Source organism: Phytophthora cinnamomi (assembly GCF_018691715.1).
Source record: "Phytophthora cinnamomi strain GKB4 chromosome Unknown Contig114, whole genome shotgun sequence".
Taxonomy (NCBI): Eukaryota; Oomycota; class Peronosporomycetes; order Peronosporales; family Peronosporaceae; genus Phytophthora; species Phytophthora cinnamomi.
This window is the reverse complement of record NW_027151047.1, coordinates 887,939-915,312: the sequence shown is the minus strand read 5'-3', so window position 1 is coordinate 915,312 and position 27,374 is coordinate 887,939. Positions and strand designations below refer to the sequence as shown.

The following is a 27,374-nucleotide window of genomic DNA, read 5'->3' as shown; positions in this document are numbered from 1 at the left end:
GGCCCCGACAGCCTCGCCATCGAGGTGGCCTTCTGCCCGGACGGATCCTCCAACTCGACATCGACATCGACGTCGACAACTTCTACCACCACTACTACTACGACCGTTGTCGTTACGGATGCCCCGTTGCCACTACCGAGGCTCCGGTTGCAACCACGGCGGCCCTGTCGCCACTACCGCGCTCCAGTTGCCACAACTGCGGCCCCGGTTAACCACGGCGACCCCGAGTCAACGACTGCGGCTCCGGTTGCCTCGGACGCCGATTACTCGGCCGGTGTTGTCTCGACGGACTCGCCATCCTCGACCAGCACCAGCTCGACTACTTCGACTAGCACTGCTAGTACCAGCTCCACCACGTCCAGCTCTTCGACGACTTCGACTAGCACCACGAAGACCACCTCGAGCGGGCTCCACGGGAGACTTCTCGAGCGCCACGATCAGCTCCAGCTTCGAGTACAGCGGCACCAACGCTGGCTCGGCCACCGGCACCTACGGCAAGGTGACGGCGATGTCTTCGTGCTCGACGGAGGATGTTTCGGCGACGGACCCCGTCAGCCCCATGAGCGAGGAAGTGACCATGGTCTTCCTTCCATGAACATCTACAACATCGCCGTTTTCAGCGGCTCGTCCGGCAACGCCTGGACAAGGTGTCGTCCTACGACGCTAGCGCCGGCACGCAGGACAACATGGTCTTCATGAACAACATGAACATCGACTACACTGGCGCGGACTCGACGCAGGGCTACTCGACGGCTGACGGCTCCGCCACACGGCTACGGAGTCGACCATCTTCGGCGGCTCGCTGGCGGATGCCTCCGACACATCGGTGACTGGCGGCGGCCCGTGCGTGTCCACAGGCTGCGAAGTCAACATCATGACGTCGACGAACTGCGCCGACGAGGACGGCTGCATTGGCTACTACGACGACACATTTCATGGCTGGGACGGCGGCGCCGAAGATGTTCGTGACCAAGGTGCAGATGCCGACGGGTTCGACGGCGAACCTGCCTGCTATCTGGATGCTGAATGCCCAGGTTGCAGTGCAACTGCCGTGGATCGGGCTCCGTGGGTGCGGTGAGCTTGATGTCGCCGAGGTCATTGAGACCAACACGGCCCAAGACAAGGTGTCGACCCACTACTACTTCTATGACGGCAGCGTCCCCGGGCGGTGACAACTACGCCGCGCCCCACCGACTCGGCCGTGACGTACGTGACCATCTACGACAACTCCGGCGAGGGCGTCGTAAAGATCATTGAGATCGGCGGCGACGACTTCGACTTTTCGGTTCCGCTGACACTGTGTCGACGTGGCTGTCCGCCTCGGTGGAGAACCTCATCAGCTAAGCGGTTTGTCGTTGGACCTCTTGTTTACATTGGATGTTGGAATCGTTTGGCAGGACCACCAGAGGATTCTGTATGACTCTACATTAGACTAAGTATTGTCGCTCCTGCGCGCGCTGGAGATAATACGATAGCAGTATTGCTCTTTGATGGTGTTGGCTCGATAAGAATGTAGTCTGAATGATTTTACTCGGGATAATGCGCAATGATGAACTTTTCTACTACGTAGTAGCTGTATCCACATTTGCTTTGTGTACGTACAAATGATTGAGCGAACCCCTGCATCCTTGTGCACAACACGTAGAACAATGTGTATTGGGAATGATGATCGTTGATACTGCACAGTACATATCTTGCAGGGATCGCGCGCGAGCTGCGTCAATTAAATGTAAGCCATCGTATCGGTGAGGAAGGCGCTGCAACTAACGCCACATGACGGGCATTCAATCAGTGCATGTACACTGAGTTGTAGTCGTGGTGTCAGCGCAGTGTGATACCAGTGAAGGCAACGACGATGCGTCACTGAAGCCCATCCATCGATATGCTGCGGTGCAAGTGCGGTGCAAGAGGAGGAGGAAGTGAAGACGAGAGCAAAGCCGCGAGTTGAAGCGGTCGGCAACGAGACGATGAGGCGGACAATGCTCCATAGCGCGAAATATTGGCCCGCGAAATGGCAGTGAAGCAAACGCACCATATTCGCTACATCGTCCTCAACTCTTCCTCCATTTTGCAAGCTCATCCTAACTACAGCGAGTATGGTGGCGTGCCCTGGCCAAACCATGAACATACCGTTGGCGTAGCGCACGCCAACGATGGCCTGGCCGATCAAGGAGCGGTACTCATTCCTGTTTGTAGAAAGCTCGCCGACGCGGACTGTCATCAACGTGAAGGATCTGTCGCCACTGGGGACACGTAGGCCAACGTCGTACGAACAACAACACCGCTGCAGCATGGCGCCGACCGTGCAGCAGTGCACGTTCGTCAGTCAGCTCCGACGGGATCGCCTTCGTACAGCGAGGCCGACTGGCAGCCACACAGCGCCAAGCATGACAAGCAAGCCCATCACTCCGAACGGATCCGCGTTTCCCACGCCAGCGGAGTCTGCAGCATCAGTGAGCGAAGCCACCTTGGTGACGCGCGGCCGAGGGCGAGTGATCACAGAGACGTCAGCCGATTTAGAAAGCGCGCGACACTCGCAGACGCCACCGCGTTAGCCGCTCGTTACGCGCAGTCCTTTCGGCCAGCCGCAGTGCCGATTCCTGCGGGGCAAAGAATCCGCAGGCCACCTGGCATTTTGGTGTTGCAACTCGCCGTGTGACTCAGGCGTAAAGTGCCTGGCAGCACTCGACCATCGAGTGTCGATCGGCTGGGCACGCGACGCGACGAGCGGCTAATCAAACTAAGTCAGTAGATCGCAAAAGGTTGCCAAGAGCCTCCAGCCGATCCTCGCCGCCAATCCGCCGCTGCAGACGCAGCGAAACCTCTCGCCCCCTTCCCTGCCAAGCCGATCGCCCTTCGCGCGGCGAGCACGCGCTCGTACGCTCGAAAATCATCTCCAAACCGCCACCAGACCGCGCTGAGCCGACTTAACGCTTTATAACGGTGCCTACTCACTTGCGTTAATAGTCAGATCCCGCATACAAAACCTAAATGATCGGAGGCCGGTTCGCGCCCCGGCCCTGCGCCCCAGAGAGTGGACCTCCCAGTCACGGGCGTCCAAGTGCAGACGAAAGGCCTGGTCCACCGCTGCCGGTGCTGACGTCGTCGTGCTCCACCGCGGCCGCCAGATGGCGCTGGCGTCCATGCCATGAACCATGGGGCGCTGCGACTAGCGCCTGAGATGAGCGCGAGGCTGCCCACACCGCGCCATCGCCACGATGTGTCTGGCACCCGTCTGTCGTCCGAGCGTCTCCGAAAGCGCTGATCGGCTTTACCCGCGTGGGTGATAAGTGAGCGCTACTACCTGTACGCGCGTGCCCCGCTGTGCCTCATTCGCAATTTACCAGCGGGCTCACTCCTCGACAGCTCAGCTCATCCGCACAATGGTTAAGGTCTTCCTCGCCTTGACACCCGCGCTGGTGATGGCCGCGCCTGTGGCCGCTTCCGTGTCGGTCACCTTTGTCAACTCGTGCTCGAACTCCATCAGCCTCTACGACAACAGCAAGAGCGAGACCATCGCGGCCGGCAGCTCCACGTCACGCGAGCTGGCCAGCGGCTACCACGGCATGTTCCGCGACGGCACCGACGACGAGGCCACGCTGGCCGAGTTCACTATCTCGGGCGGCTACACCTGGTACGATATCAGCGTGATCCCGCCCGGAAGCGGCAGCTGCTCGTCCTACGAGGCGTGCAAGGAGCTCACGGGCAAGACCGGCTACAACGTGGCCATGAGCATCGCGCCCGACACGAGCTCGGCCACGTCCGTCTCCAGCTCCTGCGCCACGCTCACCTGCGAGAGCGCGGACTGCTCCGACGCCTACCTGTACCCGTCGGACACCGACATGCCCGGACACGCTGCCCTTCACGGTCACCTTCTGCCCCGGTGGATCCAGCTCCAGCACCACGACGACCACCGGCAGCAGCACCACGACGTCCTCGTCGTCCACGCAGCAGCAGTCGAACTACCAGCAGTCGACGACCGGCCAGCAGTCCCAGTCGCAGTCGACGTCGGCCCCGACGGCGACCACGGCCGCCCCGAGGTCGCCAACGACTACGAGTCCGGCACGGTCTCGCTGACGTCCACGGCCAGCAGCTCGACGTCTACCCGGCAGACTCAGACTTCGACGTCCACTTCAACTTCAACTACGTCGACCACTTCAACGACGACGACCGGCAGCGAGCGCTACGATCAGCTCCAGCTTCGTGTACAACGGCACGAACGCCGGCTCGGCCACCGGCACCTACGCGGCAGTGACGGCCATGTCCTCGTGCACCACCGAGGAGGTGTCGGTGAGCGACCCCGTGGGTCCGTTCAGCGAGGAGGTGTCCATGGTCTTCCGCGGGCCGCTCAACATCTAACATCGCCGTGTTCAACGCCACCTCGGGCAGCGACTGGACCAAGGTGTCGTCCTACAGCCAGAACGGCACCCAGGAGAACATGGTCTTCATGAATAACCTCAACATCGACTACACCGGCGCCGACTCGAGCCCGCAGGGTTACGCGACGGCCGACGGCTCTGGAACTGCCTCCAAGAGCACGACGTTCGGTGGTTCCCTTGCTGATGCCTCGGACTCGTCAGTGACTGGCGGCGGCCCGTGCGTGTCCACGGGCTGCGAGGTCAACATCATGACGTCGACGAACTGCGCCGACGAGGACGGCTGCATTGGCTACTACGACGACATGGGCTTCCACGGCTGGGACGGCGGCATGAAGATGTTCGTGACCAAGGTGCAGATGCCGACGGGCACCTCTGTCAACCGCCCCGCCATTTGGATGCTCAACGCCCAGGTGGTTCGCGCCAACCAGTACGGTTGCAACTGCCGCGGCGAGGGATCCGAGGGCGGATGCGGTGAACTCGACATTGCCGAGGTCATTGAGACAACACAAGGACAAGGTGTCGACCCACTACTACTTCTTCGACGGCAGTGTGTCTCCGGGCGGTGACAACTACGCCGCGCGCCCCACCGACTCGGCCGTGACGTACGTGACGATCATCGACAACTCGAGTTCGGGCACCATCAAGATCATTGAGCTGGGCGGCGACGACTTCGACTTCGACGTGGACGCCGTGTCGGCTGCCCAGGTGACGTCGTGGATCTCGGCTTCGGTCGAGAACCTCATCAGCTAAGCAGCTACGAGTCGATTCGTAGCGGCCTTAGTTGAGCTGTGTGTTGCAGTGTCGTGGCGTGGCCTCTGAGCCGCAAGTTTCGGCTAATAGATGGGGCGGCCATAGCTGTGTCCCTCCTTCCGTAAAAACCGCGTAGTAACTTGATATCTATACAACGATTTTGAAGCTACGCTCCGCGGTCTTCTTCGATTCACATCAATTTGTTGTCTACGCAATTTGTTGTCTACGCATTGCTACTGACAGCTTTTGCCGTGCTACATGGATCATGAATGGTTCTTGGCCGAGTTCTCTTGTTGCACAGCATCGGCGCTGTTGTCCTCTCCACTTTTCTTTTTGGTTTTGTTGCCACCTTTACGGGCAGTAGTTTTTGGGGATGGTGAACCATTACCCTGCTTTACGTTCCCCTGAATCGGTGAATCACCAAGGTCGCCCACGCCGAAGTTAGTGGAGGATTTCGCCAGCTGTGATGCCTTTGCTGGAATGTACCCCGCGATTGCCTTGTACTGCTTCAATGCGTCCAAGGCACGACCACCATTCACCGAGTCAAACGCACCGCACTTCTCCAGCACATTGGCGGAGCACGCGCGACCCAGAGCTGCACGACAGTCGTCCGCCGTCGAAATGCTCGATTTACTTTCATCGGCGAGGACGGGCTCCACTGTATCGTCGAAATAGTTGCCCTCGGCGAGAACGAACGCGTTGGCCCCGGGCTCGAACGAGTGACCGGAATTGTCAGCCCAGTAGTTGTTGGCGATGTGGGCGACCACATTGGCATTAGGGCTCGACGCCCCGACGATCTTCGGCGACCGACCCGACGTTTCGTGGATATAGTTGTTGAGGAAACTCACGCGCGTGGTGGTGCCGTCCAGGATGAAGCCCCAGTAATGACGGCCATCACATGAGGTAGAAAACTCCGTACGGCCGTCGAAATCCGAGTTGCTGATCGTGAGATCTGTCGACGCCGGCAAACCCACTAACGAACATTTGCCGACCAACACGCGAAATTTTGATGTGATCCAGCCAGATATTCTTCATCGCCCGGTCTTCCATGCCCTGGAGATAGATGGCATCTCCGCCCCATACATACTGCGGATTCAGTTCCGTGATATGGATGTTCTGAATAATGATGTTGTCTCCGTCGAGCCAGAGACCTTTTCCTCTGAGGATTCCCTTCTGGTCGATTCCACGCAACGTCTTGTTGCTCGAGACGAAGAGGGCGTCCTTGGTGGCCTTGTCGTACGTCACCTGCACTTTTACCTGCTGGTCGCAACCACCAGTGTGGGTCAGCGTGGTGTCTCCTGGGAACAGTATCACGTCTTGGCCCTTGAAGCCGTTGTTCTTGGCCAGACACTCCGTGTGGGCTCTAGGTCTGCATCCCGTCTCAGTGATGGTTCCTTCGGTGCCGACGAAGTTGAACTCCTTGTCGAGCACGATGACGCGTGGCTGATCGTCACTGAGGAGGTGTTTGAGCTCTTCGATGGTGGCGGGGTAATCTGGTGTAGCGCTGCCACCACCGGTGGTGCCGGCGGCGAACCCGAGCTTGGCCCGTATGGATAACATCCGCGATCGACCGGGCAATCAGTAGTGCCGTGAACACTGTCGTCTGAGCGATCACTCCGTATGCTTTCATGCTTTTGGGCTGGAAGAAACTGCACCAATCAAACTTGATTTCCGGGGCTTCCGGAAAAATGAAAAGTGATCGGTGCGCCCACCTGAATTTTGTTCAAGCATGTAATTCTACACGACGCAACGTATACATTACAAAACCTTCTATTATCGTGATGACGAAGAATATTCGATTACAATACTGCTTGGTATAGGCAGGATTACATTCAAACCTCGTAAACATGCAGTTCTAAAACACATGTATAATGGTTCTCTTTCATAGACCCCTGTAATGCATTTTGGATATATAAACTGAATGGCACTTTGGCAACCACCAACCAGTCGTCCAGCGTTCTTGGCGTGTTGCCGCGCGCGTTAGAGAAACCGGGCTGTTTAATGGGTCACCTTCATGTCCTTGGTACACATTTATCGTAGTTCGGAGAATTTCATCATCGAAACTACAGTACCGCAGCTCAAGGAGCAGAGTAAAGCCACGCTTCTGGATTCTCGCTTTGTTATCGGCTGTTTTTACTACCGGTACTGTACATGTAAGTTCTAACGTCAGATGTAGTTTACCTACAGTGCGACCCCCCGTTTTCGCGGCTGCTGACCTCTAATAAACTGTTAGAAATAATACTCCGCACATTCGGAGACACTCGGATGATAGCTTTTGGGATAGGACTGGATTGCGCAAGTGGCGCGCACATCTCCGTTTTCAAAGGTTTTCCCTGTATCAAGGGAGGGATGACACGTTCTCCGAGATTGACTTAAACTCGGGTGCATAGACCTTTTCATACCCCTGCTCGCATTAAACATTTCTGTGTCGTACAAATGTTGCGTCGCCCCTACTGGTACACTACGCTGACACTAACTCAGAAACACGAACTTTGTCTTAGCGCCAACATGGAATAAGACTGTGGATCTCTTCTCCGCAATGAAGTGTTGTCCTGAGGGCTTTAAAAGATCTCCGATGAACTATTCGCAACTGCTGGTGCCGCAAGGCTTCATTTATAAGGCCCGGATTAAGTGAAATACAGTATCAAATAGCAAATCATTTTAATGTCCATGGCATAGTTTATTACCCTCTCGTTTCTTTTATGGTCCACCCCCCGCGAAAACGGGGGGTCACACTGTACTAGTAGTTTACCTACTGCCAGCAGTACTGGGGGAACAAGTTATTTGTCCAGTTGTTGCTCGTAATCGTCACATAGAGATCGGGTTGTGGAACTTATTGATTGAGCGCACGTTTTATTGCAGTCTCAACAATCATAAATACAAAATATTGAAATCTATAAGCTCGCTTACATTCCTCTGGCGAGGTGCATTTCAATTCGTTTGGTCTAGTAATCGTCCTAACGCATCTATCTTCTCCATCACAAAGCTGCGAAGCTTAAAAAATAGAAATTTTGAGATGTTTTGGTCTTTGTACTCATCGTGTTAGCTTGTATCCCAACAACTACCGTAATAATCGGGCCCAGTGCGACACAGTTTCCCAGTCATAATCAAGTGAAGCAAAAAAACTCGTAAGGTTTTTCAAAGAGTTCGCTCGGATGACGTCCGTCCCGCACGGTTGGTTGCGGTACCTCCCTCGCGCCATCGCAGTCACAAAAGAAAATGAAGAAGAGGTCGAAGAACAATAACAAGACGAAGCTGACGGTGCGGTCTCTCGGAAGTCATGCTCGATACTCGTTTTTTTACATTTTGCTGATGATGCTCGTGTACAGGGGGCTGAGGCCTCTAAAACCACTGCCAGAGATGACCATCACTGACGAGGAGGAAGATAACGATCAATAGACGTTAAACGCAAGTTTTTTTTCAAGTCTTTTTTCTTAATATTTTTAGGAGGGGAGGGGTTGTCACCTGTACGTCTGCCAGTGTCGCACTCAAACCGTTTGTCGCACTGGACCCGATTATTACGGTATTATAATAAACCAACTTTTTCCTCGTCTCGCATTCTGAAGCAGCCAGAAAATCAACTGGTAGCTAACGTCGGTTCTCTGGACTTGCGACTGGTTATTTCTCTGCCAGATTGCAACTGAAGCCGTGCGCAGGGGTGAAAAAGTAGAATGGGGGCACCCTGGAGATTGTGATTGCCGATTGAAATCTCCGCTCTATCAATTGTTGTGATTGACAATCTTGGCAATATTACAATAGCAATCCTATTTTGTGCGTAGAGATTCCGAACGTACAGCTGTAATATGGGCTGCCCTCATTAAGCAGCGCTAGAGTCCGCTAGCTTGCCCGGTACAGCGCAGCATTTACCTTGGTGACGAGTGGGTTTTTGTTGGTAAGCTTCGATTGGTTCGTCAATACTATCTATCTCCGTTATGCCTGTTGCAATACGTTAAGCTGAGCGATCACCGCCAGCGAAAGTATCGTGCTGGCGCGAGGTAGTGTTAGTCTTAGCAAGAAATGGGTGCTTCGCTGTAGTTGCTGCTGGTAAAATTGAGTGTGCAAGTTCGAATAATCGGAATCTCGATTGCATATGGTGGTAAACTGAGACAACATGGGCAATATTTAATAGCGGGTTTACTCACAGCCTGATTCTTTTTCAACTGATCTTGCGCCGGATGAGTTCTTGAAAATATATAACGTTAGAATTACAGCTGCAGAAGTTCAACGTTGAAAACCAGGGCTGGTAAAACCTGCCGATTTTTAAAAACGCAATTAGGTTTTCGGCATGGGTTAAATAAATATAACCAAGTTTTTTATTGGTTGTTGATTTAACCCCCCATTCACCAATGTCGGAGGCTCCGACGACACAAAAATATTCAGGTCGGAGCCGCAGACATGATAGCAGATTAGGAAAACGAAAACATAAATGTGATCTGTACAGTCTACGTGTCACTCATCAAGTTTTGTGACGTGTGACAAGCTGACACTGCGAAAATTGGGGGAAACAGTTAATATTCACGATTGGTCAAAAATAGTAGTTTCCATTGTTTTGCGATGATGATGTTGGTCCTGTGCACGGTGAAGAGGGGGGGAAGGCATACCGGTAGTTATGCGGCCGGTCTTCCCTCCCTCTCCAGCGGTCCAAGCCCTCTCTCCAAGCAGCTCGCAGGGCACCGCTCGACTTAGACGGTGTCGCGTTGACCCCCCTCAGCCCACCAGCACGGCCTTGGACAATATCAAGACGCTCATGAAGAAGGCCAAGAAGAACCAGGTGGATACCCTGGCGCAGCAGTGACGTCCCCGGCTCGCTGCAGCCGACGGTAGCGGCGGCGGGGGGGGGGGGGGTAAGCCCAAATTAGCGTGTGCTACTCGCTTTGGCGTACGGCGCCGCCGTTGTGAACCCCGACCTGCAGTGCCTACACATGCAGCCGGAGCAGATGCCGCGCATCATCACCGTCAGCATGAACGTCGGCACCGTGATCTTCATGGCCATCGCCATCGCGGGGTACGCTGCCGGACGCTGCCAGCTCTCAGGTAACCCGCTCTTCTCGGCTGTCTACACCCCCTGACCCGTACGCGACGTCCGTGGTGGGCTTTGTCCCCGACCCGTACGCGACGTCCGTGGTGGGCTTTGTCCCTAACCACGGCGTTGTCATCATGGCCTACCTCTTCATGCACGTGCGCATCGTGATCGCCTTCTCGACGATCGTCATGGCGGAGCGGTTCCGGCTGGGCACGCACAAGAATACACCCACTGTCGAGCGTCGAGATCGTCGAGAAGTTCTCGTCCGTCCCCGTCGCGTCGCCAGCGACCCCGGACATCGAGTGCAACTACACGGAAACCTCCAGGTGGCGGTCAAGTGCAAGGCCGAGTTCGCCGAGTTCCGCGGCAAGCTCAACATGCTGCGCTACATCCTGTTGCGTCTGTGCATCTTGGCGCCGCCGGTGGTTGCCTCCATCTTCGTGCGCGACCACTTCCCCGACCTCGTCAATTTCACGAGCGCTTCGACTGTCTCTACCGCTCATCTTCTACCCCAAGCACTATTGGAACAAACTCCCCATGCGCGAGCGCGTAGGCTCCATGCTGACCATCGTCGTCGCCACGATCCTCGGCGTGTACGTCATGTTCTACGCGAGCAAGAACCTGCTCAACCTAGACTCGAACGGCGCCACGTTCCCGTATTGCCACGAGGAGTACCAGGCGGAAACGTACTATTCACGCAACTCTACATCGTCGACCAAGGCGTGCTGTAGTCAGCATGGATAGTAGTAGGACTCCGAGAACCTGCAGGCTCTGGGCGTGGTGACTTACGATTCGGCGAGCAGAATTCCTGCGGCAGGAGAGTCACTATTATGACGAGACGCAATCAATAACGAGACCTAATGGTGTCAAGGTATCTCGCTGTCCATTTACAATCTAGCCACTTCGCCTCTACCTTGTCACAGCTACAGCCGGCCGCGATCTCATCTTTGCGCATATCGATCGTCTCTTGTGAGTAGACACACTCGGCCCTCCCAATGTTCTCGTTGAAGCAGATTCCGGGACCCTCGGACTCCGATGAACACTCGCGAGACTACACCCTCTTGCAGGTGTCGTCGTCTATGCGTTTGCTGACCAAGGACGCAGTCGGACACGTTGCTAGGGTACGCATCACAAAAATTGGAAACATTGGTCTCGAATTGGTTCAGAATGGAAAGCGTTGCGGTGGTCAGAACTAGCGATTCGTCGTCCGCTATGTCGAGGCAGAACCGTGGCAACGCATCGTGCCTGCTGTAATTTCTACTGTTGTTGGAGCTGTCAACTGACCCGCAACAGCTTGGGAAAGTCGTATTGGAGCTGTCAACTGACCCGCAACAGCTTGGGAAAGTCGTATTGGATCGACTTCGCTCAGAAACCCGCTGCAACAAGCAGGTATGTCTTGCACATTGTGCAATGCACAAACACCATCTCCAACGTACTCTCGTACTTAGCAACGTTGGGGAGTGAACAAACAAACGGAAGCCCCTCCTACGCAATGACCTGTAACGCTGGGAGATCACCCGTGGAAGGGATTTCTTTGACATTATCTAATTACCCGAAGTAGACACATTCGAGAGTTGGAAGGCCAACGAGAGAAGGAAGAGTAGACAGGTTCGACTGATAGGATAGGTGAATAGTGTACAAACTCGTCATGGAAATGAACAAATAACTCGGAAGCTCTAGGAGAGTTGTGGTGGTACGGACCAGCCTAAGCACAAAGAGGAATATGCAGCACAGACCCTCAGTAAGTTCGGTTAGCCATTCCAACCCCTACAGTACAACAAAAATACGAGAAGATAAAGTGACCACCAAAGCAAAATCTTCACTTGCAACTTTCGGACAAGCAAAAACCTTGTTTTTAAAAGCCGGCGAGCTGCCCTCACTCCACACAGCACCATACTGACCATTCGTGTCAAACAGCAACACGCACCCGGAGCAGTGCAGCAGTGCAGCACTACCAGGGCGAAGTTGAAGTGAACTTAGCCGGTAATATCAGCGCGCTCATTCGCCGAAAAGCGCCCGTCTCCTCCAGCCAATGGCGTCCGCCCGCGCCTTTAGCGCCAGACCGCCGCAACTCTCGCTCCGCTTCCTCCTCCTTACCCACCATGGGCGAAGTGACCACTACGCCGCTGGTCACAGCGCTCGGCCGCTGCCTTCATCGTGCAGCACCAGCAGAAGAAGAGCAAGAAGGATCGAAGCCCAGTAAGCCGCTGCCCTTCCTCATGACGTGCACGCCGCTTGAGCGCGTGCCGCTGGGCCAGCTGCCCAAGCTCAAGAAGACCGGCTGCTGTGTGGCGACCGAACTGAGTGCGTATCCGTGTGGTGCATGCGTCAGACCGGAAGGTGAGCAGATCCGCTTCCCTTTGAGCTGCCTGTGGCCCAACGGATCGTAAACCTTACCGCTATGCTCTCTTTGTATGCACAGCCACCTACCAGAGTTCTGCGAGAGGCTGCGTCATGATTACGACCTGTGCTGCGTGCCAGAGCTGGCGGTGGAAGTGAGGCTGCAGCTGCTGCACCGCTACCGCATGGACGCCGTGAGCATCGTCTCGAACATTTTGGTGATCCCGCAGGCCATGGGCATGGGAGTCGTCATAGTGCCCAAGGTGGGCCCCGTGCTGCAGCAACCCCTGCACGCCCATGGACATCGCCAAGCTAGAGCTCGATTCGTTCTCAGCAACCAGCTAAAAGCTGACGACACCAGGCATCGTGTAGATGTCGATCGCGCGGGCGACGCCACCCACGGCAATGACATCCGTAGCGTGGTCAGCGACACAAAAATGACAGGAGGGCAACGTCGATCTGGCAGCCGCGAGCAGTTGACCCGAGCTGCGATTCCACTTCTTCAGACTGGCATCATTCCCCACGCTGAGCAGCTCTATGTGGTGGAACACGACGTCGTGAACATCACTCGTCTGGGTGTAGTGCACAGGCACTCGGGAGGGCAGATGCCACATTCTAAGGAACCCACCAGAACTCGATCGGCCTCCAGGAGACCGTCTACTGCCACCACCACATGCCAGCCACATCTCAGACTCATCGTGAGCAACAGCTCCAACCCACAGCGACGGCAAGGCCGGTGATGCTGAGGACGATTGCGTCGCCGGCTGAGGCCGCAGGAACTCGACCTTCTTCTCCTGACGCACGTCCCAGACGCCGAGAGTGCCGCCCTCCGACCCCGTCACCAATTCCTGTGAATGCTGCAGGTGGCGCACGGCGTGCAAGAAGTCTTCGTGCCCCTCAAACTGTCGCGTGAACTGCTGCGTGGCGACATCCCACTCGTGCGCGACGCTTTTCCTCCGGCCAGGAACAAATGTTCCGATGTCTTGCTCACGGCCACATCGTTCACCTCCTAGGCTGGCGGCAGAGCCCCTCGGAAACCAAGCGTGCGCCGCTTCAAGTGGTCTACGTGCGCTAGCTGCAGCTTCTTGGTGCTTGCCGGGTGCTTCACCGCCGCCAGAATGTCCTTCCACTTCCACACGCGAAAGTCCTGGTCTCTCCCACTGTCGTCGATAGTTTAAAATAAACTATCTTGTCAGAGCTTGCCGTAGTACTGGCAGTCACATTGACTGCAGTTTTTGATACCAAAGAATAATGGCCCGCGTCATCTCCAGCAAAACGGAGCGAGTAGATCTGCGTCTAGTGCGCCTGGAACGAGAGGTTTGGGCTGGGGAAGGCGGTCGCCCTGTACCGAATTCCCTATGATATCATATACTATATGTTATCGCATACAGTGCCAATCTAGCCAATGAGAGAGCTATCCGGAAGCAACCTATGTTATGATAACATTGTTATCGCGTACAAGCGCCCCATCTACCTCTCCCGAGCTTATTCTGCCATTTGATGGCTCCGAGACAACCCAAAGGAAGAAAGCGCTTGCCGGGCGGCCTTGGCCGCAAGGTGAGATTGCTTCGTTCTCTGCAGCACACAAGCTTGACGTCTTACGTCATCTCGAGGCCCACAACGATGCTATGTAGACAATTCTGCATTACTATCCGGACCTGCCTGCAGCCTAGGCCAACAACCGCAGGACCCTAATTCTGGCATGGCGCCGGTCTCAGGCCAAACTCGAAGCATTGTGCACCCAACGCGGAGGTGCCAACAAGAAAAAAGCTCGCCAGAAAGGTGAGGCCACCATTCTGCCAATGGAGAGAGAGGTCGGTGGGTGAATGGCATGCGTGACGAAGGTGTGCCAGTCACGCCGACCATGCTGCGCATTCAAGCGCTAGATGTAGCTGAGGACGCTGGTATCAAACCGTTCAAGGCCTCGTGGTGCTGGCAAGCCATTTCAAAGCGCGTCATCGATATTCGCTGCGTTGAAGAACGCGACAGGGCCAGATTCGCCCTCCCGAGCTCGATCAAATTGCTCTCAAATTTGCTGAGGAGGTGAAGGCAAAAGCAGAGGAAATAGGAGCAAGTCGGATCTACAACGCGGATCAAACTGCAAGCTGATCGAGCTGCTGGATGAGGGCCTGCACCCCAACATTGAGCATGATGAGGATGTAGTTTGCGAAAATGACCAAGACGTCGTTGATGCAGTGCTCAGTACGAGATCATTTGGTCGAGAAGTTGGTGAGTTTAGCTTAGACGATGACTTCGACCACGCATTTCGCGTTGTAGCGCTAAGTGAATATACCACGTGAGTTTCATCACTCTCAATAGAAAGACGTACCGTCACTGGTCTCTGTAACTACACTTTGGTGCATGGCATAACATAGGCTTCGGTATACACACAATAAAATGGGTACATTACGCAAGACTTAGTGCTCAAATTTTGAATAAGCAGGTGGCGCATTTTGTTGAGCGAGAACGTACTCGCCCCGCCCCACTTGGTCCCAGTATGCGGGCTTCATGACTTGGCCGAGCTGGTAGATGTGCAGTAGCCCCGAGCTTGTGGCTGCCACGAGCACCGTCTGGCCGCCCGAGGCCTTCTCGGGGGTGAATACCGCCTGCTACACGATGGTCTCACTCGCGGCATCTTGCGCAGCAGCTCGGCGAGGTAACGCCGCCGGGTCCATCGTCTTCAGTCCGCAAATATTCGATTTTGGGTATGGTATTTAGGTCCGATATTTGCATCATTTGGGCTCCGAATTTGGGCCTCATAAAGCAAGTATGCTCTCCCTGCCCGACGACGGCGGGGACGACGCTCCCATTCCTGCAGCTTGCATTCTTTCTGGGCCTTATGTTATTGACTGCAGTCAACGACGCACTGCTAGCTCTAGCTAAACCCCTATTAATACCGCTCCTGCAGCGGTGGAGCGCAGCTCCGTTGCTACATGCGATGCAGCATGAAGCTACCGAAGCATGTCACGCCGTGCCTCGCAGATGGACTCGTTTGCCTCGGAAGTGCCCCAAAATGTGAGTCCCCGATGGTTGCACTTAGTTGCTGCACGCGTAGACTACTGACATTTGATATTGTTGCAATGGTTCGCGCAGGAGTTCGGCGGAGTGTTGGTGACGCCGGAACAGATCCGGATGGCGTTCCAGTTCCTAGATGTGGCCGCGTGACGCTCGAGAACCTGCGCTCTCGCCTGGGCATCTTCTGCGACAACATGAGTCTCAAGGACGTGCGTCTGCTGCTCAGCGAGGAGGCCGAGCTCACGGAGGAGTACCTGAACGCTCTGATGCTGCCGAACGAGTCAAGAACTTCGATCCCGTGGCGGAGGCCTTCAAGGCCTACGACCCGGAGGAGATGGGCTTCATCTCGCGCGAGATGTTGCGCTACGTGTTCGAGCGTCTCGGCTACGGCGCGCTTACGGAGGAAGACCTGGACGTGCTCACCTCGTGCGCGGACGCCGACCACGACGGCCGCATCAACCAGGCCGACTTTCGAGCCATGCTAGAGTAAAAGTACGCTTCATCGCTCTCTCCGTCTCCTACAACAGCTTCGTCGCCCCTCCCTCACCTGCTTAAGAGCTGCGTGCGATAGACCACATTTGACGTGGTAGAACATGATCTGCCCTACGGTCCCTTTGGCTCGAGAGCCACCAACTCGTCCGTCCGCAGAGAACTCTCTCTCTCTAATCCCGGTCTCCCCTGTTTCTTCACCCTCCCTTGACCGCCCGATGGGTCCGTTCTCTGTTTCTTCTTCGGCTGCTGCTTGCCGCTTTTGTTGTAGTTGCCGTTGGCGTTGGCGTCGCCGCCCTTCGCCTTCATAGCCGCCTTGCGCGCGATCTTGTCCTGCAGCGCCTTGGCGTCGGCCTTGCGCTTGGCCAGCGGGTTACCCTGGCTGGCATTCTTGGCGCTGACGCGCCTGGGCGCGCTGTGGAGCAGCAGCATAACAGTAGCATCACCACGGCAAAACCAATGAGTTTCTGGACTTTTTAACGGTGCAAACAGCGCTGCAAGGCAGCAAATCTAGCTGTCAGTACGCACCGCGCGGTCCACGTCTCGCTGGTTGCCACGGGTCATGTCGTCTAGGCCTGGGCCTGGTCCTGCACTGCTACCTGGAGCTTCTCGAAGAAATTGTGAAATGAAGGAGTCACGCGGCCGTAAACTACATCGCCTTATAATTCATATCTCCCTTCAGCGAATCAACTTGCATTCCGATCGATAAAATCTGCGCTGAGTGGATAGTTTTATAAACTATGGGAATACTATTCATGTCTCATGTCGGTCTCAGAAAACGCATTCGAAACGGACGATTAGCAATGCTGAGCTTCCCAGTCAGCGGCGACGGCGTCTCGGCCCCGCGCCCAGCAGTGGAGACGCCTGGCGCCGCCGTCACCACCACGACGATGCTTATTGACCTCAAGCAGCAGCAGCTGGTCGCAGCCGAGCAGGGCGCGACGGGCCCGAGCCCTGTTGAAGTTGACACACCACACCAGCCGGAAGAGTTCCCACTATTACAGGCCCCGGCGCTGCGTAGGCGAGGTATTCGCACTGCATTCCACCTCATGACGTTCCCGGACTCGAACAAGGACTCGGAGAGCGACTACGAGCCGTCGGAGGGGAAGAGGAAGAAGGAGAAGGGCGGGAGATTGAAGAAGAAGAATATAAGGAGGAGGGAGACGACCCCAGTGCTGAGGAGCTGTTCGAGAGTTACCACCAAGATACGGGGACGAGTGAGGAGGAAGTGGAGGAGGTGGAGCTGGACGAGGACTTCCGCTGGTGGAAGAGCGGCGAGGACAAGCGCCGCTGGGAGAAACGCTACCGACAGGCAGACGCGGCCTTCCGCAAGCGCTTCGGCTGCGCCATTGACACGCCCGCGCAGCCCGAGACCAGGAGGAGACTACGGCGAGAGAAGAACCGCCATCGAGCCTACAAACTCGTGCTGGCGGGCTTGGTGGTCGCCTACTTGGTGCAACTCGCGGTCGTGTACTCGGCGTCGTCTTGGGCATTCTCGATGGTCGCGTGGCGGACATCGACCACCGAAGAGAGTGACGACACTCGTGTGAACGTAAGTGACGGAAAGGTTATTGACGAGACGCGTGCTACCATCGGAGCAGCAGGTGCCGGAGCATGTGCGAACGGGGCTTCACCGTTGCGCGACGCTCTCGCGGCGTGTGGTCAAGTCTGAGCATGATGTGACAGCTACGCAGCATGCGCTACATGCGTGTGATATCGCGGTGACGTTTGAACCGCTGAAGTCAGGAGAGGATCGAAGCACATGTGCTGCATGGCGACCTGCGCAGCCTTCTCGCACGATTCGATGGAGCAGACGAAGACTATAAAGACGCCCTGACATTGGCGCTGGAGGTTGAAAGCAGCAGCATCGACTCAAAGCTCGCACCAGCGTTGTCTCAAGAACTAGACCTCAAACTGGTCGCCAACCGCTGGACGCAATTGTACAAGACTAAGGGCTTCAAGGAGCTACGACGCGAGGCCAATGCTCGAGCTGCAGATAACAACGATGCAAGTGCAATACGCGAGTTAGCGGCCGATTGGTTGAGTGCGTTCAAACAAAAGAAACCTGTTCTAGAAGTGCTCACTCTCCAGCGCAGTTGGCGACACGACATCGAGGACTCGCTGGACTACATACTGGACTACATGCTGGACAAGCTCAATCTGGCGCGCCAGAAGATCAACGGCGAGGTGCTGCTCGTCGGGTTCGTGGACGCCCCGCTCACGCTCATATGCTACCTGATCGAGGGCAGCTACAGCAACACCAAGGCGCTGCTCAAGACCTTCCTGTACCAGCAGCCCAAGGCGACTCACAAGTTGCTGCAGGGCATCACCAACGCGTGCGTCATGTTCCTACTGGCACAGCAGCATGCCGGTGCTCAGGCGCTGCAGGTCTTTGAGAGCGTGGGCGCGGCGACAAGGTTTCAACGGAACAACGACACTGGGGCGGCCACCTGCTACCATACCGCAGCAATCGGTGACGGTCAGCAGGTGGCTGTGGCAGGGATGCACTTAGCTGTAGTAAGTAGGTAGATCTATACCAACTAGAGTCTATACCAACTAGAGCACAACATTAGCAAGTTCATTATTCAATTCATCATCATCATCATCATCGACAATGCTTGCACTACTGCCTCAACTCCTGCTCGCTCCTCGAAGCCCGTCCACGCCTCTGCCTCACGCATCGACAACCCAGAAGACCTCCGCCCCGTCAACCCAGAAGACCTCCACCCCGTCAGCCAACAACACCAGCGCCACCGAGGTCTCAAGCTGCAGCGCAATGAGCCCGCGGCCGCCCCAATGTTCTCATATCGGGCAGGCTGGGGCCCAAGCGCAGCAACAGGAGACCTCGGTGGCTGCTGCCACCACACCAGTAGTGGTGTGTGCTCGGCGGTCGGAGCGCCTCCGCGCCACGCCCGCGGTGTCGTACGCGGGCATGCTAGGGCCTCCCGCCAAGCGCGCGCGCAGGACTGCTCCTCGGTACGAGGTCGACATGCTCATCGACCACCGTACCGAGGAAAGCACGGAGCAGTTCTTGGTGGCGTGGAGGCACTACGCCGAGACCACCTGGGAGCCGGCGTCCATGCTCAAGGACGACGGCATCCCCGACTGGTACTTCCAGGCCGTGCTGACCTGGAAGTCCGGTGGTGCAACCGAGCCGTTCATGAGATGGGCGAGAGCGCATGCCCAGTTCGCCCGTCTCATGCAAGCACGCCCAAGCAATCAAAATGATTGCGCGCAGCATGCTGTTGACATGGCACTGCGACTCCTTGGCCATGACGGCGCAATTACCCAAGCGATGAAGGACGGCGACATAGCCGCCGCGAGGAAGAAAGACATCGATTTGTCTAAAGGAATGAAGTTGAAAGACTTAGTTTTTACTTAGAGAGTAGTTAGAGGCCAAGCCAATGTTCCATTGGACTTGGACACTTTTTCTAATACTAATCTTTGTAAGGGGGGGAGGGGAGGGGTGGAGCGTCTCAACGAGCTCAATCTTCCTACGGGGGTCTATCTTGTGTCCGCCTACTCCAGGCGAAACAGAGGCCACTGTTTTTGCCTGCAAGTGTTAGGTAGCTGTAGGGTAGTATGGGAGGAAGGACAACCCAGGGACCTCAACGAGGAGGATTCCTGGCTGCGACGGATTAGCTTTGTCCGGCGCTTGCAGCTGATTGGCTAATAAACCTACCTTTCGTGTCTATCATTGGCTTAAATAATTTGTAGGCATAATAAAGGGTTTGGGATCATGTAAAGGAAGCATGCATATTATAAGTTATTGTGGTTTGCAGATATTTTGTCGCTCGGATTTAGGGCTTATATCGATCTCTGAGATAAAATAATTCGAAGACATAAAAATGCGAGACGGTAGTAAATCGACCTCCAGGCGTAGGTAAGTCGCATCACCTCTTCCTACTTAACATAACGGGCGCATCGTTGGTTCTCAGGACACCGAGGAAACGTCGCCGGCCACTGCTACTCCGGTACGGCTCTGCTGGACGTGTTTAACGGCTCATTAGCTTCGTCTGTGAGTGCACGTGCGGCTCCTGCATCACTCGGCTTTCCGCTTCTCTGTCGCGCGAGCTGCTCCCCGCCATGTAAGACCACATGATACTACACACCATTTTACTTTAGGAAACGCGTTTCGTATGAACTGCTGTAGCTCCTCTAAATAAAATGTAGGGTGCGCTTTCACGTACTTTCGAACACGGGTAACCACGGCACTCGGCCAACGCGACGAGCGGTTAGTTCGATCTCCAGACCATCGGTCAAAAACAACTTGTACCAACGTTGCAGTGTTCGCACATTGGGTCAAAATATATCACTAACATACTGCATACAGATTCCATACACATGCATAAGAAAAACTGCTCGACAACGGTAGTCGAGAGAGTGCATACTGCACTTGTGCACGATGAAGATTTTCGGAAACTGCGGTGCTTCGACAGATCGGCAGCGCGATCTGCCGACCACTCGTAAAGTGTCCAGATGTAAGTGTCCAATTGCATATTATATATATATTTAAAGCGAAGCATTATAATCCGTACACAGTCATCGCGATTTAAATAAATCGGCCCGAATTGCGTTTTTGGATCGGCAATTCGACCACAGATAGCGTAAATCGAGATCGATATCGAGGCTGGTAAAATAACTTGGTCAAGTTAGTGGCCATCTGTTTTATTTCGGTCGCCAGAAATTATAACTCGGGCAAAACACTAGGTGAAAGCGACAAACGCATTGCAAAACATCATACATCATATACTGCAGTTAGACGATGTAGAACAAAAATACCAGGTGCGTGTGTGGGAAATAACAGATTCGGGAACTATTTCGTAATATTTTTTTCAAATTGTGCGTCAAATGACAGAATCGGGAACTCCAGCAAATATATGCCATAGCTATGGTACTGCGTGCCACACCACACCAGATAGTTCTTGCGGTTGACGATTGAGTCGTCGTGGCGATGGCTGCCTTGAAGGTGCCCGATGTCTTGGGAGGAGACTGACAACGCAAAGTATATGCCGCCATCATTGAGGTGTTCCTGCTGGATCGTGCTGTTGAGGTCGTCACACAGTGTCCGCATATGTGTGCTTTGTTCGAAGCTTTCCGGTAGTTGCTTCGATTGCACTAGGAATCTATTTCTCCCTCGGGTGCCCTCCTCCTCCGCGGTCGCCATCTCAACCATGTTTCTCCTCCATGGCAGACTCTAAGACGCCTGTATTGTTCATTTCTGCTGTTTCGGCTTTACTAATTGCGCAACTACACGACGGGCATCTGGTGTTCAACGTGTAATAGGCGCGTAGTCTTCTTTTGCAGCGGCCTTGGTCGCTGGTTTGGTTGCTGCCTGATGTAGTGTGGCGTGCGGTACCGTGGCGGATCTGTCACTCGGGGTCTGTTCGTGCTCTCGGCAGCACCATAGCTGTGAGAGGAAACCACCATTTGCCAGTGTTGTTTGTATAAGGTTTTCAACATAGGATAGATCATTTGGTTGATATATTTCGCGCCATGTTTTATTACTGTATCGTCGAGCATGTGTCGGCACGTGGTAGTGGACGAAGGTGGCTACGGCGGCACGACGTTCTACCTGATAACAACCAAGTGGAGTGTCGAGCGCAAGCGCTGCCAATTCAACTTCAAAGTGGACGCCCCATCTCGCGAGCGCACGCGCTGATCCACGTGGGGTCCCTCACGCTCTAGCAGCTGGAAGAACTGTCAACGCCACGGAAGCTGGAGCTTGTGGACATGGAGTCACGCTTCGGTTCCTTCGTGAAGCCGGAACAATGCTTCGGGACACGGCGACCAGATCTCCTTCGTGGTGAGAATGACAGTGCTGTGTGTGCGCTACCAAGCATTTGTATCGCATCCTCGCGCACCCAAAGGTCAGCCTAGCGCAAGCGAACGACGCGTGTCAACGCGTCAGCATGCACTTGAGAGCAACTACGCAACGCATTTTATCATGGACCCCGGATACATTGTGGCCTCAGTGGAGGTGGTTTGGGCTCCAGCCCGTGGTGTGCACGCCGTGGATCTACGTCATTTTGAACCGCACGAGTCTGTCGGAGTCGTTGTCATGCTGTGAAGATCCTACCATCAAAACCAATCGATTCAATCGGTGGAGTCCAACCACCTGCCGAATCCACTACGGAAAACGCTGTTTCAAGGATATGAGGTAGTTTTGCTGACGATGCAGGAGCTGATTGCTGCCATGGGCGAAATCGTGCTTGCTGCTTATAAGGCATTCGAGGAAGAGGACGCAATGCTAATGCGTGAGTTGGACTTGGACTCACTTGCGTCAAGCAAATGACCCCCACCTTGCGCTTGGGCGGGGCCTCGACCACGGCCTTGCAGGTCACCACCAGCTGCACCGTCGCCAGCGTCTCCGCCGCACGATCTCGTAGCACCAACTCAGATGTATACACACCCATACTAACATCATGACCACGTATCAATCCTCGCTTGTGAGCAAAGGGAGTTGACCATGACACGCTGAACCACTGCTACCACATCTAGTGATCGCTGGAGGCGATAGGAGAGTGAAACTTACGGACAAAATTACATATACATATGGAGCTACTGAGAGAAAAGTCGTTGGCTGACCTAACTTTGCTATTGGAACTCCTTAGTCCGATGTACGTTCGGTCGAATCGGTTTTATGATTCATTGCTTATTCCGAGGAAGTTGCACCTACCCGAGCACAACGTTAGTTAGTTTGCGAACCCGTTGTTTTCGATCACGTTGGGTCTAGCTGAATTCATTATTGTCTGGGAAATCGTTTGTTCCGTCTGGTGTCGGCGCTTTTTCCCGGTTGGCCTTCGATATTGAATCCGTTTGTCGACATGAACCGGGAGGCGTTTTCCAGAGTCCCAGTCCTCATGCCATATTGAAAAACATGATTTCTTGATACCAAAGGACTCGTGACGGATGAGCTGACACAAATAAACGCTGCAACAAGCCAAACAGTTAGGTTATCATTCTAAAACCGAATTCGCATCAATTCCACGGGCACTTACTCCCCAGTCCGACCTTCAGAACATGCCTCGCAGAGCCATTTCGTGTTCTTGCCCCGCTTTCCAGGAGCAGCGAGTATACTGCAGACTTTGCATGCCCTATGCATACGTTTTCTATCTGGATCACCGACTTCGCCATGAAAATCTTGCGTTTCCGAAGGTACATGATCCGACCTATTGATGTAGCGTCGTGCTAGTGGCTGCTGAAATGGTGTGGGATCGTCTTGCTCCTAAAAAATATTTCTGATTAGAAGGAGCAGGAAATATGTTTGCTTGCCAAAATTGTAGAAATTACCTCCATATCGGTCGGTTTCACTGCGAGAAGTTGCGCGTGAAGCATGGCTAGAAAACCTGAGTGAGACATTCCCATTTTCCCCATTCGGGAATAATGCGTCCGGTGTACAAGATATGCGTTCACTAGAGCAAGGTCCAAAAGACCTAGGAATAGTCTGCACTCAAAAACACAACATTTAGTTAGTTTCGGTATGTCAGATCCTGAAAAGCTGCATCACGTACGCCTTGTAGTACTTCTTAAACCGAAACGCATTTTGTACTGAGAAGCGTTGTAGCCTAAGCTGGTCATGAACATCCACACCCCCCATGTTGTGATGATAATCCTTGACTAGTTTAGGGCATGGAATCTCGGATGGTTCTCCTTCCGCCCAGGTATTGCGCCCTATATCACGTAGACAATCTTTCAGTACACCACCACCATACACTAGTGCTACATTTTTCATACCAACAGTCAGTTCTTGTAGACTTGCGCCAGTTGCAAGCAAATGCACTGGTTTGAGTCCCACCAGCAGCAAGCTGACATCTCTGGCACTGCTTTCGACCGCGCCACTTTATACGATCCCCGTGAAATTTCGGTTGGTCGCTTCTTTCGTTTCTCTTTCAACGCCGAGGGAAACCCGATTCGCCGTTGTTGAATCGTTCCAACAATATATATCTTGTTAGCTAATAGCTCAAGAGCTAACGCAACCGATGTATAAAACCTGTCAACGACGACAACGTGGTACGATTGGCGATCTTTAGGTAGCACCATATCCAAGTTGCGGAGTACGGCTGCTGGGCCCGACTTGTCATCAATCGTTTGTGGGCCACCAAGATGCGCCTTCTTCCCGCAGTAGACTTCCAGCCTGGTAGTAGTACATGCGAATCTGGTTAATACTAGACCTACCATATTTATACTGAGCCAGCGTACCTGAGACAGTACGATGTTTTTGGACAACACGTGAGGAACAGCTTCGTTCCCCATTTATGTGGCTTATCGCGCATATACATCCGCGTGCCATTGTATTTTTGAATGAGAAGGAATCATACCTTCGTCAAACGAAAGGAAACCCCCTGGCTTGTACCCACTCAAAAATGTTGACTGTAACGTGTCGACAATTGGCCTGATTTTCCATGCTCGATCATATTTTGCCATCTCGCTATGATTAACCGAGAAATGGACGTGTTGCATAACTTTGTCAAACCTATATGCATTTCCAAACACGCATCAGCGGGAGGAATCTAGTTGTATAACGATTCAAATGCTACGTACCGATTACGGGGCATCCACGCTCCGAATGTCCCGATTGGCAGAGCTCCAACACTCGATGTGCTCCAATGCGTAGATAGACGCCGCTTTTGCGGACACAACATGCGAGCAATCAACAACCCAAAGGTTACTGCATACTCGTGCGGTTGAAACATCCTCATCTGCCGAAGTCGCTGTCGTATCTGCGCCAATGATTCTACCTCATTTGTCCTGGACCCGCGGCGTTGGCTGGAAATTTGCCGGTCTCTGATTCTACGAGCGCGGGTTACCACAGTTTGGGCTGCATAGCGATTGCTTTCGTCAGCAATTTGTCGGAGCAAACGTTTTGGGAAGAAAAACCAAAAAATATCGATTGGGGATTCTGCATGGCGTAGCACATTCGGGGTTGGCCCCCATTCGCCTGTGTAGATCCCACGATACTCTGATCGAGGTTCAACGCTGCCAGATACTACACAAAAACAGAAGATAGTAAGTAAGTTTTTCTGTTAAAAATCGATCTTCACGCAACGAATCCATTACCTTCTTCCCATCCTGCTTCCTCCCAAGCCTTGATCTCGTTCCTGTTTTTGGCCAGTTTTAAGAGTGTATCGTCATCATTGATATCGTCACCTAACGTTTCCATGTACGCAGCAACAGCTTCATCACTCCATTCTGCGTTGTAGTTCACATGTAGATCCTCATCTTCAGATCCCGATCCTTCGTCAAACTCTGACGAACAGTCCGATGTCAGCTCTTCATAATCACCCAGTTCATCTTCTAGGCCGACATTCACATCCCTGTGAGTAGCTAAATCGGCTTCCCGATGGCGCACCCCGTTTTCTTCATGGGCTTGTACCTCCTCCTCTCTTTCCCTTTGCTCTTCATTATACTCACCCACCACCAAATCAGCTTCTTCGGAAGCACTGCCGTCATCCGGAGAGGACAGTAGCGCGGATATCGCCTCCAACAATTGCTGATTCGTCGCCCCCGTACCCACTGGAACGTCCCCGCTTAAACAATCCAGCAAGGCTTGCAGCGTTACTCCACGCTGGTCAGTCGTATCCCCTTCCATCAATTCTCGCGATACTTTACTTGTTACACACGTCTTCTTTCGCGGGTCTGATCTAATGGTTTTGGCAGCGTTGGTGGTCAGTCGTCGTTTTCGTCTGGGTAGCGATGGGGACCTCCCAAGTTCTGTTGCGGGAATATCGCACGCTTCTATCGCCTCCATCGCGCTTTCCTTGTCGCAAGAGCTGGGCGCGTCGGCTATCGTCGCTGTGTTGCCCCCACCGCTGAGCGTGGCTACACGTCGTCTGGAAGTCCGTTTTGGTGGCTCCGTGGCCGGCGCACCGCCCGCTCCCAGAGCCGGCATGGCGTCTCCGATGGCTATCGAGCTGGGCGCGTCGACTATCGTCGCTGTGTTGCCCCCACCGCTGAGCGTGGCTACACGTCGTCTGGAAGTCCGTTTTGGTGGCTCCGTGGCCGGCGCACCGCCCGCTCCCAGAGCCGGCATGGCGTCTCCGATGGCTATCGAGCTGGGCGGGTCGGCTATCGTCGCTGTGTTGCCCCCACCGCTGAGCGTTGCTACACGTCGTCTGGAAGTCCGTTTTGGTGGCTCCGTGGCCGGCGCACCGCCCGCTCCCAGAGCCGGCATGGCGTCTCCGATGGCTATCGAGCTGGGCGCGTCGGCTATCGTCGCTGTGTTGCCCCCACCGCTGAGCGTGGCTACACGTCGTCTGGAAGTCCGTTTTGGTGGCTCCGTGGCCGGCGCACCGCCCGCTCCCAGAGCTGGCATGGCGTCTCCGATGGCTATCGAGCTGGGCGCGTCGGCTATCGTCGCTGTGTTGCCCCCACCGCTGAGCGTGGCTACACGTCGTCTGGAAGTCCGTTTTGGTGGCTCCGTGGCCGGCGCACCGCCCGCTCTCAGAGCCGGCATGGCGTCTCCGATGGCTATCGAGCTGGGCGCGTCGGCTATCGTCGCTGTGTTGCCCCCACCGCTGAGCGTGGCTACACGTCGTCTGGAAGTCCGTTTTGGTGGCTCCGTGGCCGGCGCACCGCCCGCTCTCAGAGCCGGCATGGCGTCTCCGATGGCTATCGAGCTGGGCGCGTCGGCTATCGTCGCTGTGTTGCCCCACCGCTGAGCGTGGCTACACGTCGTCTGGAAGTCCGTTTTGGTGGCTCCGTGGCCGGCGCACCGCCCGCTCCCAGAGCCGGCATGGCGTCTCCGATGGCTATAGAGCTGGGCGCGTCGGCTATCGTCGCTGTGTTGCCCCACCGCTGAGCGTGGCTACACGTCGTCTGGAAGTCCGTTTTGGTGGCTCCGTGGCCGGCGCACCGCCCGCTCCCAGAGCCGGCATGGCGTCTCCGATGGCTATCGAGCTGGGCGGGTCGGCTATCGTCGCTGTGTTGCCCCCACCGCTGAGCGTGGCTACACGTCGTCTGGAAGTCCGTTTTGGTGGCTCCGTGGCCGGCGCACCGCCCGCTCCCAGAGCCGGCATGGCGTCTCCGATGGCTATCGAGCTGGGCGCGTCGGCTATCGTCGCTGTGTTGCCCCCACCGCTGAGCGTGGCTACACGTCGTCTGGAAGTCCGTTTTGGTGGCTCCGTGGCCGGCGCACCGCCCGCTCCCAGAGCCGGCATGGCGTCTCCGATGGCTATCGAGCTGGGCGGGTCGGCTATCGTCGCTGTGTTGCCCCCACCGCTGAGCGTGGCTACACGTCGTCTGGAAGTCCGTTTTGGTGGCTCCGTGGCCGGCGCACCGCCCGCTCTCAGAGCCGGCATGGCGTCTCCGATGGCTATCGAGCTGGGCACGTCGGCTATCGTCGCTGTGTTGCCCCACCGCTGAGCGTGGCTACACGT

General features: G+C 55.0%; 4 protein-coding genes across 4 annotated transcripts; 2 read left to right on the top strand and 2 right to left on the bottom strand.

The window, feature by feature from the left end:
* Positions 1 to 263: 263 nt before the first annotated feature.
* On the bottom strand, positions 264 to 579 carry IUM83_11576 (uncharacterized protein; the record flags this gene model as incomplete). The annotated part of the gene is made up of 2 exons (XM_067936147.1): positions 264 to 420; positions 494 to 579. The coding sequence occupies 2 exons, from the start codon at positions 577 to 579 to the stop codon at positions 264 to 266; spliced, it is 243 nt and encodes an 80-aa protein (XP_067781749.1).
* Positions 580 to 638: 59 nt separating this feature from the next.
* On the top strand, positions 639 to 1,172 carry IUM83_11575 (putative GPI anchor protein; the record flags this gene model as incomplete). Its single annotated transcript, XM_067936146.1, has 2 exons — positions 639 to 826; positions 902 to 1,172. 2 exons carry the CDS (start codon positions 639 to 641, stop codon positions 1,170 to 1,172), a joined length of 459 nt encoding a protein of 152 aa, XP_067781748.1.
* A 2,211-nt stretch (positions 1,173 to 3,383) lies between these two features.
* IUM83_11574 (putative GPI anchor protein) lies at positions 3,384 to 5,129 on the top strand (the record flags this gene model as incomplete). The annotated part of the gene is made up of 3 exons (XM_067936145.1): positions 3,384 to 4,306; positions 4,390 to 4,806; positions 4,928 to 5,129. 3 exons carry the CDS (start codon positions 3,384 to 3,386, stop codon positions 5,127 to 5,129), a joined length of 1,542 nt encoding a protein of 513 aa, XP_067781718.1.
* A 263-nt stretch (positions 5,130 to 5,392) lies between these two features.
* IUM83_11573 (pectin lyase F) lies at positions 5,393 to 6,689 on the bottom strand (the record flags this gene model as incomplete). The annotated part of the gene is made up of 2 exons (XM_067936144.1): positions 5,393 to 6,081; positions 6,281 to 6,689. The coding sequence occupies 2 exons, from the start codon at positions 6,687 to 6,689 to the stop codon at positions 5,393 to 5,395; spliced, it is 1,098 nt and encodes a 365-aa protein (XP_067781780.1).
* Positions 6,690 to 27,374: the final 20,685 nt, after the last annotated feature.